This window comes from Pinus tabuliformis, chromosome 3_1 (genome assembly GCF_031772625.1).
Source record: "Pinus tabuliformis cultivar Carrire ecotype Pingquan chromosome 3_1, CPIR1, whole genome shotgun sequence".
NCBI lineage: Eukaryota > Viridiplantae > Streptophyta > Pinopsida > Pinales > Pinaceae > Pinus > Pinus tabuliformis.
The window spans coordinates 580,638,213-580,655,621 of record NC_142301.1 but is presented as its reverse complement, the minus strand read 5'-3'; the positions used below and the strand labels follow the sequence as shown (position 1 = coordinate 580,655,621).

Genomic DNA, 17,409 nt, shown 5'->3' with positions numbered 1-17,409 from the left:
TAAAATCTTTAGAAGGTTTTGATAACATGTTGGTTACTAATCAGTTTGATTGGGAGAGATTTGTTGCCCTTGATATGCTGGATCAAGGAGTGTTGAGGCTTTGTGAGTGAAGCATTTCCTAGGAGGACATCTGGCGGACACTTTGTGTTGATGTCTAGGTCCCGAAGTTGGAAGGGTGGCGTTGGTCATTGAGCCCTGACACTAGATTTTTAGGTTGATGGTTAGTAAGTAAGCCTGATGGTACTTAGAGGGGCTGAAAGCCTGAGTCCATCTTATTCCCACCCAGATAGATTACCTCGGTAAAGAATCTAGTCCGTCGCATTGTGGTGCCTAAATTGTTGAGAGACCAATGGGTAGATTGCCTTGATCAAGAATCTAGTCCATGGCATTGCGATGCCTAAACTTCTTCATAAATGTGGTTTGAGATCTTCCATGTACCTCTTTGGTTATATGTAAATATGAATACCTCCCTAGTTAAGAGGGAATGTTGGAAAATGTAACTAGGTTCGGTCTTCATTATTGTATTTGAGTCAAATGTAATATATTTATCAAAAGAAAAGCAAAAATTTTATTATTATTATTTTATTTGACTTGTTAAAGCATGGGCTTCATGCTTGGGTCAAATGTATAGGTCAAGCCTCCATTGAAGGCTTTAGGTTATTGTCAGAATTAATTTGAGAAGACTCCTCCATCCATCGAAGTCTCCTCGCTGAAAGAAACCTCTTCAAGTCGGCCTCTAAACTATACATCAACATGTCAGCTCAAATTCAGTGACACAACTCTTCATACTTTCATGTCAGCTCATTAAAGATGGATGAACAAATATATATAGGAGTGTGTTCTTTGCTCAAAATCGTTTAACTGCCATCTCTATGGATTTTCCAATAGGCCCCGGATGGGAAATATGTGAAAAGGGGTTATAATGAGTGGAGGGAAGTGATGTATGCGATGTCGGGAAGTGGGACCACACAACCAAAATTAGGATTTCCCATGTAGTGCCACTCCTAGAGCTAGCCGCCAATAAAGGAGATCCCATGGGACTAGGATACAAGTTTAACCGCCAAGTTGGACAAAGGGGACAAGAGTACAAACCAAGCCCATTCTTTTCGCTCAAATCCCCCCACTAATCCATATCCAAAAGTGTTCATGATAAACAAGCGAAAATACCCAATTACATAATGAAAGTCATACCTTCGAGGTTGGAAGGCCCACCTTCAAACATACGATCATAACAAATGGGTGAGGGAGCATAATGGCTGGCTCAAGTGGTGGAGATGATGGCGCATAGAGCTATTTGGTGGCTGCAAGGGGTTGTTGGTTGCCGACTGAGGACCACCTAGGAGAAAAAATTCTCCTATGGGTGCCACCCACAGGTGGTGGGTAACAGGGCCCACACATATCTCAGTGTACTAGATCCAAAATTCCTTCGGACCTAGTGTCGCTGCTAGGAAAATTGGTCTTGGCATATTTACCTAGTGTGCAATCCTTGCACACCTCATGCTACTCAACCTTCAATCTTGTAGCCTTGTCACTATCTCGCTGAGCACATTGAGTTCTTGATGATAAAGATGAGCCATCCTCCTATGCCATAATTTTTCCAACCCTTTGTGACAACTTACCAATGCATGCGTTGGCTCAAAATGCAATTGAAACAAGTTTCCCTTCCTGACCCCTATTACCTTCACTGTCTTGGAGTTCTTGGGCTGAATATACACTTTACCCTCCTCAAAGGTCAAAATGTAACCCTTGTCCTCCAAAGTAGCAATTGAGATTAGGTTCTTTGTCATACACAGAATATACAACACATCCTCCACCAACACGGATTTTTAGGGTTCCCTCTGAAACTTGACCATGCGAATACTAGTTGGATGATACTTGGCATCGTCTCTAGATTTTATGTAGAAATTTGATTACTGGTGGCAACTAAACTCGAGAGACATGCAATAAGCGAAATCTCATTCTTGAACAATGCTGCAAACTCATCCATCTCTGCGATAGCAACAACTTGCTTCTTCTGCTTACCCTTCTTGTTGTTTGGGCGCTGGTTGGCATAGTGACCCAACTGATGGCATACAAAGCATTTAACCTTACTTGGATCCCTCTTCTTCTCACCCTTGGAAGGGGACCCCTCTCTTGGCCCTTTCTTGGCCTTCTACTCACCCTTGCTTGCCAAAGCAAGGTTTTCCTCTTCTTCGAATCTCTTCCTCTGACGAAATCATCCCAAAGTCTCGCCTAGTTGGGTAGGTGTTCCCGTTCCATAACACCCTTGACAAAACCTCCTAGTGCTTTGAAAGTCCATTCAAGGATATACGCACTAGCTCCTCCTTAGTAATCGTCTCTCCAACAACAACCAATTCGTCCCTGACTTGTGTTAGCCTTGACAAATAAGATGTCATGCTCTCTCCCTTCGACATTCTTATGGCATGCAACTTGTCCTTGAACATCATCTTTCGACTTTGATAGTCATTCTGATATAATTTCGTGAGCGCATCCCACATCTTTTTCACAGTATCCTTCTCCGATAGATGGGGTATGAGATGATCTTTGAGCCCATCAAGAGTAATCCTTGTTGAAGAAAGTGTAACTAGGTTCGGTCTTCATAAATGTAATTTTGATCTTTGTACTTGTAAAAGAAAAGAAATATTATTTTTGTAAATTATAACAATGAGTTTCTTGCTCGTTGCATAGGTCTAGCACGTATTGAAGTGCTATAGGGAAGTCAAAGAGCCAAAAGAAAATTGAAGGGATCTTCTTGAGCATATATGTAATGTATATGAGTCAACCTAGTGTCTAGATCAACCCTCCAAGACAAGCATAATCCTCTTGAAAGTGACAACAAGCAAAACGATGTAAAATGCACTCATGTTGGCCAACAAAACAAATTAAATGTAGTCATGTAGTCTCAAATAAAAGACACATCGGTTCCCTCACTCATGTCAGCTTATTATGGAGACGTAACAACTATAAATACCCTGCTAGGGTCACCACAGAAAACAAAGAACTTGGATTTCTCTCTGAACTTCGAATGGGTACAAGAAGTACAGGAGAACAATATTTTTGGATCTCTGAAATCTCGGACAAGTACAGGAGTCTGCAATCCGCATTACAGGAGGACACATTTCGGATGTCTCTGAAACAGTCTCGGTGTAGGTGCAGGAAGAATACTATTACAGTCTCGGTGAATATCAGCAGTCTTGGCATGAGAAGAATCTCTGTAATCCTCACTGTCTCAACTAGCATACACAGTCTCGACATAGTTGAGGATAATATGCTCTCAAAGTGTTCACAGTCACAGAGTCATTGCAATGATAAGGACCTTGATGATCCTACAATAATACTAGCTGTCTCGACATACATTCTAAGTACAACTATACTTTCGATATAGAAGTAATCATGAACACACAATCATAATCTCAATAAAGACAAGGTCGTTGACATAATAATGATCTCAGTAAGAGTGCAGTAATTATCTAAGTGAAGATGGATATATCGTGGAGCAGTCATCTCAATGAAGGTGCATGAATGATGACCTCGGTGAAGCAACAATGCTGATGATGATCTCAACATTAACAAGGAAGAGGATTGGTGTTTTGGTCTTGGAGTGGCCTCATAGGTCAAGGGTCATGGTCTTGGTATTTGTCAATTGGAATCTCTATAAGAAGAATTTTGTGCGGGTTCTCCTCTCCAAGATGGAGAGGTTTTGGCCATGGCAGAAAGTCAACATCTTGTGTTCTTGTCTCTTTGTTTTGGTAGCTATTTGATGAACTAAACAAGACACACTCTAATGATAACAAATGAAGTTTGTGCTAATAAGTAAAGTTAAAAATACCTCACAAATAGTTATCATGGCGAGAAGAATCTCATTAACTTGATTTGCCCTAGATTCTTCAACATGGTATCAAAGCTAAGGTACTGAAGTCAAAGGAAGGGCAACAAAGAGACATTCAATGACCAAGCTTCAAATAGGACATCAAAGCAGGTTGAAGGATGTCAAAGAAAAAGGATCAAGATCTAAATTGAAGGATCAAGTCCTAGATCAAAGAATCAGTCTACAACAACAAGAACATTTGTCTCCACAATGATCATCAAAAGGCCACCAAGACCCTCATCATGTTGTCTACAAAGCAAGGTAACTCAAAGGACCTCAAAAATGAAGATCACATCATCTTGGAACAGGTTGAAACCATAGAAGTAGTCTTGATCTACACTACAAAAGAAGGCAAAGCATCTTGAAGGGAATAAGGCATGGTCATCTTCAAGAAAGAATCATCTCTTTGCTTTAGAAGAAGATCATTCGAAGAAGCAACAAATCATCCTCATTAAAAGGAGCAACCTTTTCTATTGAAGAAAGGCTCTCTCATTTGAAAGATGATCATCCAACAAGAAGCCCTAATACATCTTCTTCAACCATCATCAATGTGATCAAGTGAAAGAGTTCATATTCACTTGTCAAGTAAGTATCTTTTCATTCCATAATCAAGTTTGATTAAATGACCTCATGTTTACAAGGAGATCTATAAAATAGTTGGATCATCAAGATTCCTTGCATAAGAAAGGAGGATAGATGTAGTCCCCAGAAAGAAGTCATATGAAATCAGACCTAGGTCATGTCATCCCTATGTAGCAGGAGAGGTGACATAAAAGAGAGATATGAAATGATAGAAGATATACTCTTTGAAATGCAGTGAAGAAGGTCATATCACTTAGACTTGATTGAAGGTATCAAAGAATGAAGAAATACCTTCATAAGATCTCAATTGGGAGATGAAGACAATCATCATCGTTCTAACTGGTGGGCAAGGTAACAAATGTCGATGAACAAGAAGGTTACCTCATTCAACAATTTGTGGTCTCTATTGCTAGATAGAGAAAAGTTGATGGCAAAAGTATTGAAGGTTAAAGGACTAAAACATGTGTAGAAGGGAAAGGAAATTTTGGTCTTCAAATAGTATAGCTAAGATTATGAAAAGATTATGGAAGCTCATATCATCAGATAGATGGAGGAAGCTGAAGAAAAGGACCACAGAAAGAGGGAGTAACAGATCACTACTATGATTGAGATGGTATCCCTCACAAAAGGGTTTAATCATAAGCTCCTCAATATTTTGATATGACCATGATAATAAGATGCATCGTTGTTAATTTATGGTATGTTCTATGCTTGGAGCACTTTGCTTCAATTTTTTCTTATTAGCCACTGTTTAACAATCGCATAAACATAAGGTAAAATGCAGATAGAACATTAATATATCGACAGAAAACAAGCCAAGACAAGAGACACCAGATGTGGCAGCTAGCGAGGGACAAACCCCAATGTGGGGAAACCCTTTGATCAATTCTTCTTTAATCTTCAATAGTTCAGCAGAGAGAAATAGTACAAATACATAAATCTGTAATTTTATGACAACAACAACAAACCCTAACCAGCAAAGTCAAATCTGGTCAAACAAGATGAAATTGACCTCCAATATGCTTGGTCAATTTCCCAGTCATCTAGGCCTCCAAAAACAAGAAGAGGCAGCCCATAAACAGTTCGAAAAACACAGTCAAACTGCAGTCAATTGAAGTCAACCCGCTGCCACAAACTAGGGCAATTAACGCTAGTCAAACTAGAGGTCAGATTGCCTCGGTTTGCGTGCCAAAATCTGTGGCTTGCCTAGGAGAGACAGCCACACCAAAACCGCACTCCTGAAAAGTCAACGCTGGTCAAAACGTCTTGCTGCATCCTCCTTCCTTGCCCTTTTGCGTCCTCCTTCCTTGCCCTTCTGCGTCCTCCTCCTTCCCACGTGTGAGCTTCTCTTCCTTGTGTGTAAACCCAATCAGCGAAGGAGAGAAGAATGTGTGAGAGATGAGATGAGTGAATAATGCCTCAACCTCACTTGTATTTATATGATATGCTGGGCATGTGTGCCACACATTTAGCTGCTGGCCGACCTTGACAATTTGTCAAGTAAATACAAATAAATTCATATCTCCATAAATACTTGTCGGAATCGGATGATCGTTAGATCAATCCTACACCTCTCGACAAGAGGAATCAAGGAAAAATATCAGTTGCCATAAATAAGATGACCCACATGGAGTTTGGCCCTAGTTGCCAATTTTAACAATCGTGGCATCATGGAAGCAGAAACAAGAGCTTGTGACATCACCATGAGAATCATGAAGGACAAAATCCATGGCATTCAAATAGGAAGGATATAGCTCTTGGGAACCTCATTAGACATTGAAGGACAGGAAGATGTCATCGAGGACAAGGCTCATCATACCACAAGACAAAAAGGAAACATCTGCCTGGTGGGGATATGCAAGATCCTCAAGGTTCTCTGATGGAATCCTCATCAGAGGGTTCACTAATCTAGGGAGGAAGCAAGTGTTTCATCAAGAACTCCAACTTATGGAATTCATGGGATGATGGTATGATGACATAAAGTAGATCGAGGAATTGAAGATATTTTCAATCAAGGAAGTTGCTGAAAGAAGCTTAGATGACCTAAAGGTAAAATGAGGTATGTATGCTTGCATTTAATATTATGATGTCATGTCGTATGGTTGCAGGTAACACGGATCATTACTTCTATCTTGAGTAACATGCTCAACGGAAAATGATCTCCTCCTCTGAAAGGATATAGGAAGGCAAAGTCACACTAGATGAAATCAACATAATATGTCCTCATATGAATATGAGGTGGTTGACTACAATGAAGGAACTCTGATTGAAAGCTCCTGGGAATGGAATGTGTGAGGAAGGAAGAGATCGTGAGATATGCAACCATGATAATGGCAATCAACATCCAAAAGACCGAGAAGACTTGACTAGGAAATCTCCTGAGAAGATATGATGACTCTGATAGAAGTCTGAAAAGATGGAGACCCTTGACAATGGATATCTTTGGGAGATGTGTCAACATGTATGTAAGATGTTGATACCTACAGGAAAATGTCATGATGAAGAGCCATCTTATAAGGTACGATTTGATTTAATGTGATGTTTTGATTTCTTGAATAATATCTGGATGAGTTCATGCAGGGATACTGGAACAAGAGTTGCAAGTACAAGTACAACTAACATTCATGTGATGGATCAAAATTCCTGAAAGAAACATGATGAGGAAGAAGTAGCCATATGACGAAGGTTCTAGATATGTATCAAGAAGGCCACTTTCCATGAAGAAATGAATGAAATGACGAACCAAGAAGGTAAGTGATGGATGGCTAATGCCCTACAAGGAAGAAGCTCGATTGAATTTCATGACATCAAGGAAAGAAATTGATCAAGCAGCTGAAGGACCCACGAAGAAGAAGCTGCTGATAAATAAGAGTCCCTAGTTAAGAGGGAGCTTTGAAAAGTCCCTAATTGAGAGGGAGCTTGGGCAAGTTCCTAGTCAGAGGGAACTTGGGTACATTCCTTTATATGAATAGGCATGTCTTCCCTAGTTAAGAGGGAGAGATAGACACAACACTCTTGTCTTCACCTGGGAAGAAAGAATAGGAGGATTGGGTAATCATCTGGCATCCGATACTCTTTGAGGATGTGTAGGGAATCCAAGATAAGAGTAGGCAAGAGGACCGATATTCTTTGAGGGTTGGGAACCCAAGATAAGAATAGTCCTAGAAGGTCATACTTAGTGAACACTCGAGTGGGTATGTACCTTGAGAGACAATGATGAAGGTGTCTATAGTGATTGGTCTCGCCAACATTGTGCTCTTATCTAATGAGAGATAGAGCTGTCAGTCAAGGCCTTGCTGTGGAAACAATATTGGTTACTATGATGCTATAGAAATGGGCTACCGATCCGGTTCTTCTTATGAGAAATTCTTTAGATTGAGAATGACCAAGTACCATTATGAATACCTCTCTAGTTAAGAGGGAGTGTTGAAGAAAGTGTAACTAGGTTTAGTCTTCATAAATTGAATTTTGATCCGCATTACAAGAGGACACATTTCGGATGTCTCTGAAACAGTCTTAGTGCAGGAGCAGGAAGAATACTATTACAGTCTCAGTGAATATCAGTTGTCTTGGCATGAGAAGAATCTCAGTAATCCTCACTGTCTCAATTAGCATCCACAGTCTCAACATACTTGAGGATAATACACTCTCGACATGTTCATAGGCCCAGTCTCATTGCAATGATAAGGACCTTGATGATCCTACAATAATACTAGCTGTCTCGACATACATTCTAAGTACAACTATAATTTTGATATAAAAATAATCATGAACACACAGTCATAATATCAATAAAGACAAGGTCGTTGACATAATAGCTATCTCAGTAAGAGTGCAATAGTTATCTAAGTGAAGATGGAGATATGGTGCAACAGTCATCTCAGTGAAGGTGCATGAATGATGACCTCAGTGAAGCAGCAATGTTGATGATGATCTTAGCAGTAACAAGGAAGAGGATTGGTGTCTTGGTCTTGGAGTGGCCTCATAGGTCAAGGGTCATGGTCTTGGTATTCATCAATTGGAATCTCTATAAGAAGAATTTTGTGCGGGTTTTCCTCTCCAAGAGGGAGAGGATTTGGCCCTGGCAGAAAGCCAACATCTTGTGTTCTTGTCTCTTTGTTTTGGTAGCTATTTGATGAACTAAATAAGACACACTCTAATGATAACAAATGAAGATTGTGCTAATAAGAAAAGTTAAAAATACCTCACAAATAGTTATCATGGCGAGAAGAATCTCATTAACTTGATTTGCCCTAGATTCTTCAACAATCCTCTGCACCTTGGCCTCCTTGACCTTATGTAGATCAAGAGCATTTGGATCATTCACTAGTGGAACCGTTGTTGTATTGACAAAATTCCATAGCTTATTCTCCTTGAGAACTACTGAGATTCAAACCTTCATTTCAAATAGTTTGAAGAACCCTCAAACCTATCCTCATATCGAACATTGGTAGGCATTGTAGAATAAAACCATCGAAGAGATTGGAAACTGAAATCTGTTTTTTTTTTGTCCTAAAACCTCCGCCAAATATCTTTGGCTTCGTATTTAGAGTTTGTAGGTTTGATACTGTGTTAATTTCTTTTAACCCAATTAGAAATTTATTGTCTCAACAAATAATCACAGATTACGTTAGGCTTCTTATTCAACTTTAGGGAATTATTTTCTTACAACAATTGCAAAAGTATTTGCTCTGGCAGATACCCAACAAAAGATCTCAAGCCTCTTTCTGTCACTCAACCCTTGTACAACCCACACACGTGGCCCAACAAAAAAATTCTGCTTACATAGAAACTTGGCCTTTTGGCCAAAGAGAAATCTTGGCCTCTTTGTTGATCTTGTTTTCTTTGATCTCACTCTAGTTAGTTCGATCTAGCCTTTCCTCACTCTCGTTGCCAAACAATGCGCTCCACTGAATCCCAGCTTGTGCCAAATCCAATGTACATTTCATTTGGCTCGAACCTTGTATTAAAAGATCAAACCCTAATCTTAAGCGAAATCTCTAAGCTCAACGATTGAGATTAGAACTCACTTTATTGATATCAATGACTATGACTTAATCTTGTTGGAATTCCAGTGAAAAGTGAATTCCTTAATATGATAATTACTTGTGAGTAGGCTTTCTTCATTGGATTGTTAATTTTCTTCATCAAGCAATTATCATAAGATATAAAAAAGTAAATACAAGAGACAAGAGGCACAAGAAGTTAGGCTCCAAGCCAAAGAAAAACCCCACCAAGGGGGAAAACCCATGAATCGTTTCCTTATAGAGTCATTGAAAAATCCAAGTCAATACACCAGTTTTCCAAGTGCCAAGTCAGCCATCCACTGGACAATTTTTCCTTAAAGAGTTTGTCCATAAATCTGACACCAAATAAACCTCATATCACAGGTACCACGATCTTCACATATCATCATAGGAATTGCATCACAAAAGTTTGCAAATTTCACAGAGTATCACACCATAAAAGTTCACATATGTACAGAGAAAGCACTACACAAACTTGCATGTACCACAGAAGAGAACAACATAGAAGCTCGCATCTGTCATAGGGAAATTGCCTCAGAAGTTTGCATAAACCATAGAAGAGGGCACCACAAGAACTCACATATTACAGATGAAGCACCTCAAAAGTTCGTATATACTACAAAAGATACGTGTCATGCCCATCATGTCTATCCACAGAGAAATTCCTTCAGTCAAATTATAGTGAAAGGATCTGAATTCCTTACATTACAGATGCTCGAATTCCACAACAAAAGTCCATGAAATTGCTTGTCAAAATAGAGGAGCACACTTCCCAATATATAGTAATTTTTATGTCCAAGAGAGTACTTCATGGGGCCAAGCCGACATGTCTCCAAGGAAGGCTGACTTGGCAACTTGGAGGACATATAAAATTCCAATTTTCTTTTTCTTTCATGTGTCCAAATGGGACATATACAAAATCGTTTTTTTTTTATAAAATAAATGTCGTCTTAAATCAATTATGAAGACCTAACCTATTTACAATTTCTAACAACTTTGTTGTTGACTTATTCTCCCTCTTTATAAAAAAAATGTCCAACAATTAAATTAAATTGTCGTCTAAAGTCTTGACTTAGGAAATTCATTAATAAACTACCGTAAGAGATAATTAAGGTGATTGGATGCATGTTATGGCACTTGATCCATGCACAATCACCTTCGAAGTTTCAATCTCAACACTTCTACAATGTTGTTAATTACTATAGGTATATTGTCTTCAAGATAAATTTTTGGAAAAGAATTGTGTTTGTCAATTTAGTATGTTCAACATTTTGGGTAGACACGCCACCCATCATTAGGGACAAAAGCTTTGAGATAATATGAACAGGTTTCGTGAGGAGAATAATTAGAACGAGGAGGAAGTTAGTTGTTATGAAATAAAAAAATTGTTATAAATGAGTCAAATTCCTTGAAAAAAGGAAACAAATTAAAAGAGAGGGGAGGAAGGAATCGGTCAAGAGTTATAGGAGAAGAAAATATTAAAGATATTTTAGGGTGGAGTAAAAATTCCTAAAATTAAGAAAATATTAAATATTAAACTTTGATTTAAAAAGAAACTTATAAAAATGAAAATTAAACCTTTTAAATTAATTTAAAAGGAAGAATTAGAAAATAATAGTGAATTTTAAAATATTTAAATGGAGAATTGGAATTCAAAAAAGCTTTGAGATGATGTAAACAGGGGCCATTAGGAGAATAAATAGAATGGGGAGGAAATTAGCCATTATGAAATAATTTTAATTTATTATTAAAAATGAGTCAAATTTCTTGAAAAAAAGAAACAAAAATCAAAGGGAGGGGAGGAAGGAATAGTAAAGAGTTATGGGAGAGAATATTAAACATATGATAGGACATGGTAAAATGTCAAAAAATTAAGATTTTAAAGAAACTTAAACATATTAAAAATTAAAATTTTAATTTGATTAAAAAGACTTATACACATTAAACATTAAACTTTTAATTTAATCTAAAAAGAAGAATTAGAGTATAGTAGTGAATTTAAATGTTTAAATAGAGAATTGAAATTCATGATTTAAATTTTTTTAGATTGACAATTAAAATTAAAATGTAGAATTAGAATGAAATTTTAAATTGGCAACTAATTTTAGAATGTAGAATTAACTTTTTTTTAAGAGAAATAATGAAAAAAGAGGGAGAAAAAGGATAAAGATAAGAAATGCAAGAGTAAAAGAAAATTGAAGAATGATTAATAATTGAAATTAAAGAGAGATAACTAGGTTGAAAGAAAAAGGGGGAAAACATAAAGCCGACAAACCAAAGAGAGAATTGTTCCGATAGGTGATAGATAACAAGATTCCACGACTAATTTAGCTTGTAACCATCTTCCCTATTGAAATTGTTAGGGTGCTTTTCAATTTCGAGATTCTCTCAAATGATTTGAGGATTATGATGAGGAATTGATGCTAAGATCTTAACTTGATCAAAACAGATAAGATGTCAGTGAGTGTTCGGTAATGGAAAACTTAGAGATGCAATTATGGGTGGTATCTGCCATGTGCTCTTTGAGGTGAGCCCAGAAGGATCGACCAATTTGACTGATGTAGGATTTACCTTGGCCACTTCCTAGACAAAAACCTCCAATCTTTTGTTTGTTCTTCCCCCCTTTTCGTTTAAAAATCCTCTGATTTCATTCTCAAAACAAAGAAGATTCATATGGATGAGAATGGCATAATGGTTAGTTTTGATGTAGTGTCCCTGTTCACTAAGATCCTTGTTCTTGAGGCCATCTCAATTTTATCTAAGCTTGTAGATTCTGAAACCCTAAACCTTATAAAATTATGTCTTTTGTCCACTTTCTTTTCATTCAAAGGTACCATTTATGAACAAACTGGAGACACTGCCATGGGATCCTCCTTATCTCAATTTTGTCTAAGCTTGTTGATTCTGAAACCCTAAGCCTTATAAAATTATGTCTTTTCCCCACTTTCTTTTCATTCAAAGGAACTATTTATGAACAAACTGGAGACACCGCCATGGGATCCTCCTTATCCCTGGTCATGGCTAATATCTATATGGAACACTTTGAAACCTTGGTCTTAAACTCTTGGCATCTAAAGCCAGAGTGTTGGTTTCACTTTGTAGATGACACTTTTGTCATTTGCCCTCATGGCCTTTGTTCGCTCCATGAATTCCATGCCCATCTTAATAACATTTCTTCCCATATCTAATTCACCGTGGAAATAGAATAAGATAAATCCTTTTTCTTTCTTGATGTCCTCGTAACCCGTCTCCCCGATGGTTCCCTAACCCACTAGGTTTATAGGAAGAAGACCCATACTGATAGATATCTTCACGCCCTTTCTTATTTCTAGAGCCCTTAGAATTTCTGGTCCTCGGTAATTTAAATAAAGAGCTCACTTAGCACAAACCTTCAAAGCCAATGGATACAACACCTCTCAAATAAATAAAGCTTTTCGTAATGCTGAAAATTATAAACCTAAAGGCTTGGAACCATCTCCCCCTAATGCTATCGTTATTTTACATTATATTAAAGGGACTATAGATCAAATTGCCAAGATTTTATCTAAGCAAAATATAAAAGCCATTTTTAAACCCTACAAAACCCTTGAACACTTGTTCTAGTCAGCTTTTCAACCTTCCGGTGTTTAGCAGGCTCCCTATTCCTATGGTAAATCCTACATCGGTCAAACTGGTCAATCATTCTAGGTCCACCTCAAAGAGCACATAATAGATATTGCCCATAATCTCATTTTTAAGTTTGACATTGCCAAGCACTATCTATGTCGATCAAGCTAAGATCTTATCGTCTATTTCTTATCATAATCCTCTAATCATTCGGGAAGCACTCTGAATTGAAAAGCACCATAACAATTTCAATGGGGAAGAGGATGGAAGCTAAGCCAGTCTTGGAAGCTTGTTATTCATCACCTATCCCAATAATTCCTCTCTTTGGTTTGTCGCCCTTTTGTTTGCCCCATCTTTGTTTGAACCTAATTATCTCTCTTTAATTTCAATTGTTAATCATTCTTCAATTATCTTTTAATTTTTGTATTTACTATCTTCATCCTTTCTGTGCTCCTTTTTTCATTATTGCTCTTATCTATCTATATATATATATATATATATAGATTAATTCTGCTTTCTAATTTTGACCATCATTTTAATATTTTGTTTTAATTATGCGTTCTAATTTTAATTGTGAATTTAAATTTTTTTAAATCCCGAATTTCAATTCTGTGTTTAAACATTTAAATTCACTATTATTCTCTAATTTTTCTTTTTAAATTAAATTAGAAGTTTATTTTTTAATGTGTAAAAGTCTTTTAAATTAAATTAAAAATTTATTTTTTTAATATTTTTAAGTTTCTTTAAAATCTTAATTATCTGGACCTTTTACCCTGCCCTATCATATATTTAATATTTTCTTCTCTATAACTCTTGACCAATTCCTTCCTCCCCTTGCTTTGACTTTTGTTTTCTTTCTTCAACAAATTTGACTCATTTTTAATAATTTTTTATTTTCATAATGGCTAATTTCCTCGCCCATTCTATTTATTCTCCTCGTGACACCCGTTCACATCATCTCAAAGCTTTTTTGAATTCCAATTCTCTATTTAAATATGTTAAAATTCACTATTATTTTCTAATTCTTCTTTTTAAATTAATTTGAAAGGTTTAATTTTAATTTTTATAAGTTTCCTTTTAAATTAAATTAGAAGTTTAATATTTAAAATTTTAATATGTTATAATTCTCTTTAAAATCTTACTTTTAGGACTTTTTACTCCACCTTATCATATCTTTAATATTTTCTTCTCTTATATCTATTGACTGATTCCATCCTCCCCTTTCTTTTAGTTTGTTTCCTTTTTTCAATAAATTCGACTCATTTTTAATAATTTTTAGTAATTAATTCAATTTTTTTCATAATGCCCAGTTTCCTCCCTATTCTATTTATTCCCCTCACAGCATCCGCTCGCATCATCTCAAAGCTTTTATGTCCCTAGTGATGGGTGGAGTGTCCACCCGAAATGTTGGACAAACTAAATTTGCAAACAGTTCCTTTCCAAAAATTCATCTTACAATATGAATAACTGTGGAAATCTGCATAAAAGGATTGTCTTCAAACTTGTCATGATTCAAATTATCTTAAAAATCACTCTTTTCTTTGTTACCACTAAATTAGTAAATAAGTACCAACCTTTTATTTCTTTGAAATTATTTGCAAAAGTATATAAATTGGTTTGAATTTCATATAAGAAATAGTGATAGGTATTCAAAATCCTGCAAGTTTTGGTCGTATTTCACCTACAATATCTGAATCAGGGTTTTTCCATATGTTTTAAATTTTGAGGAGTCATTTGGAGTCTTTGTTTTTGCTGATTCCAATTTGTACTCTTACTATCCAGCCTTCTGGCGTTTAGCTTCTATGGTCCATATTATGTGTTGCTTCAGCTCTTGATTTACAAGATTGATGTTCTACAAATAGGTAACTTGACTTGGGTTTCACTAAACTGATGTGAAGACAAAGAACAGAAAACTATGTAGTAACAAATCAGTAATGCTGAGCACTGGAATTATTTGTGTTATAAAAGAGAGCATGAATAAGTGGCAAATCAGCAATACTTAGGAGTAGAATTATAGTTGTAATAAAAGAGAGCATGCAGGTAGAAAATATACGGTTGGGTAGAGAGATGAGGAAGGAACCTTGACAAGATATTATTCTAATATTTATTACATATGAACATGTGATTAGCTTCAGTTTTGTGACAGTTGTTGCTTATGATGATGGCATCAACTGTTGCTATTATAATTCTCTACCATTTTTTGTGTTCGTGGTTCCTTCTTAATCACAATACATCTATGACCTGGTTTTTTTAAATCTTATATGCATCGTAGATATTATTTGAAGTAAATCCTGAAATATATATTTCTCTCATTTCTAGGTGATACATTTTCCCATTTGACTATTTCAATAGAGTCAAGAGATTATTCATCTCGATTGCTCTTTTATGATTATCGTAGAGTGACTTCACAGTAGGGGCAATTTGGTTTCAAGTGTGGGGAACCAAAGGAGTGATTCCTAATTAGGCTACCAGAACATCTGATCCTTCTAAAACTTAGGAGCTTATATAAAGCTCCTGTGAAAGTTCGGGGCTGGCATTTCAATATTTTGCTTAGATGTCTGACAGGTCCTCTGTGACTTATGCTATGGCTTGCTCCTTGCCTTCTCAAGCAAAGACAGGAAGCTTCTGTCTTTCGTCTATTCTTAGCTCATCCAGACTCCACTGAGAATGAGTAGCTGGACTGGGAATCAGTAGCAGAAAAAAGTATCTACAAATAATAGCTGGAGATGTATCTGATAAGATGAGAATTGTATTATACCTAGTTACTATTATTTGCACTTAATAATTATATAGAGTCGTGTCCATTATTGTAGTCATGTCTCTTATTTTACCATACTGTATCTGTTTTCTCCTTTATTGGTCTCTGTTCCTGTATCTGTTGTAGTGCAACATAGGTTGATTCTGTCCTTTGGACTAGTTGGTTTTTTGCTTTATCATTGCCCATGGCATAATAAGTTCTGTAACATCATACATGCATGTCTACTGGCGTTAGCCATAAAATGATCTGGTGTGGACGTGATATGAGTCCTGTAGAATGCTAAAGGTAAGATGGATTAACTCTGCAAGTTTCTCTATAATGGTTGATCACTTAAGCATATGATTACTGCTCTTAAGTTTTGATGATCTTCGAATCTGAAGTCATAATTAGAATATTGTTTTGCCACTGAGTTCACTGAATATTCCAGGAAATATATAATCTTAGAACCTGTTTGATATAAAGGATAAATACTAATTGCTAGTAACATTTTGACAAATCTGCAGGGCTTCCGATATGTAGCATCTGGACCAATGGTAAGGTCATCATACAAGGCAGGGGAGTTTTATATAAAGTCTATGATTGAAGATGATAGGAAGAAGGCATCCTCATCTTCTATATAGGATGTTTCAATGCCCTTTATTCATTAATTTCTTTTTCCCATCTGGGGTTTTCGTGGGATTAAAAATTATATCAATTGTATTTTAGATGTGGGTTTTATTTTCTAATGATTTTTACTTATTGTGATCTATAATAGCCTCTTGAAATTATATTCTCTAGTGAATCCCAACATTAAAATATCATTTTACGTGATACATTCAAGCTCCTGATCTTAATATGTTTAATTAAAAATGTTAGATTAGATGTTACAATAAGTCAATTGAGCAGTAGCTGGCTGTGATCAATTAAATTGTACACGATGAATCATTTGTAGTAGAAAAAATCAAAGAGAGTTGTACTGTACTGATTATTAATAATGGTACCTGTTCCAAATGTCACAAACTTCACTTATCTGGTTCATTTTCCACATTTCTTACTGTGTATTATATCATAATCTCAGGAGTAGTTAAGTAACCAATGTGCATGAATTCTTAAAATTTCCTTGTGTGCAAACTTTGCCAAATTTGTGAGATGTTGCCGGGTTGTGGGTGTGTACTGGATATATTGGCCTGATAGATATAGGAGGGCTTCACTAGACTCAACTAGCTAACTTAGTTCATAAGTGTGGAATAGCCTGAAATATTTGTTCCATTGGACCCAACTAGCTATCTAGACTGATATTACTGTTGAATATTCTTCCATCATTCGTTGCTTTCACAAAGGAGACCTTTTAAGGTCTTTAGGTAATATCTTCTAGCTGAAGGTTGGTTGATATTTGAATTGCATTCTTTTAAGTTTTTACTTCTTGGTATAAAGAAGATTCTTCAATATCCAGAGTTCTCAAAGAAATTTGGAATGCAGGTTTTATGACAAGTTTGGACAGATTGATACGTTGAGTGAAACTTGAGTTAATGCTAGGATGAATCATGGTTTATGCTATAGCATAATTTCTACACAATCATGCAGGTTTT

At 36.3% G+C, this 17,409-nt stretch overlaps 1 protein-coding gene across 1 annotated transcript in view; it reads left to right on the top strand.

Moving 5' to 3' along the window:
* LOC149188322 (lipoic acid synthase 1) overlaps positions 1-16,660 on the top strand; it is an 83,396-nt gene extending 66,736 nt beyond the window's left edge. Inside the window, exon 4 of the mRNA XM_089411644.1 lies at positions 16,345-16,660. Within this exon, the coding sequence (XP_089267770.1) occupies positions 16,345-16,461 (117 nt within the window). The 3' untranslated portion in view covers positions 16,462-16,660. The remainder of the gene's footprint in view (positions 1-16,344) is intronic.
* Positions 16,661-17,409: the final 749 nt, after the last annotated feature.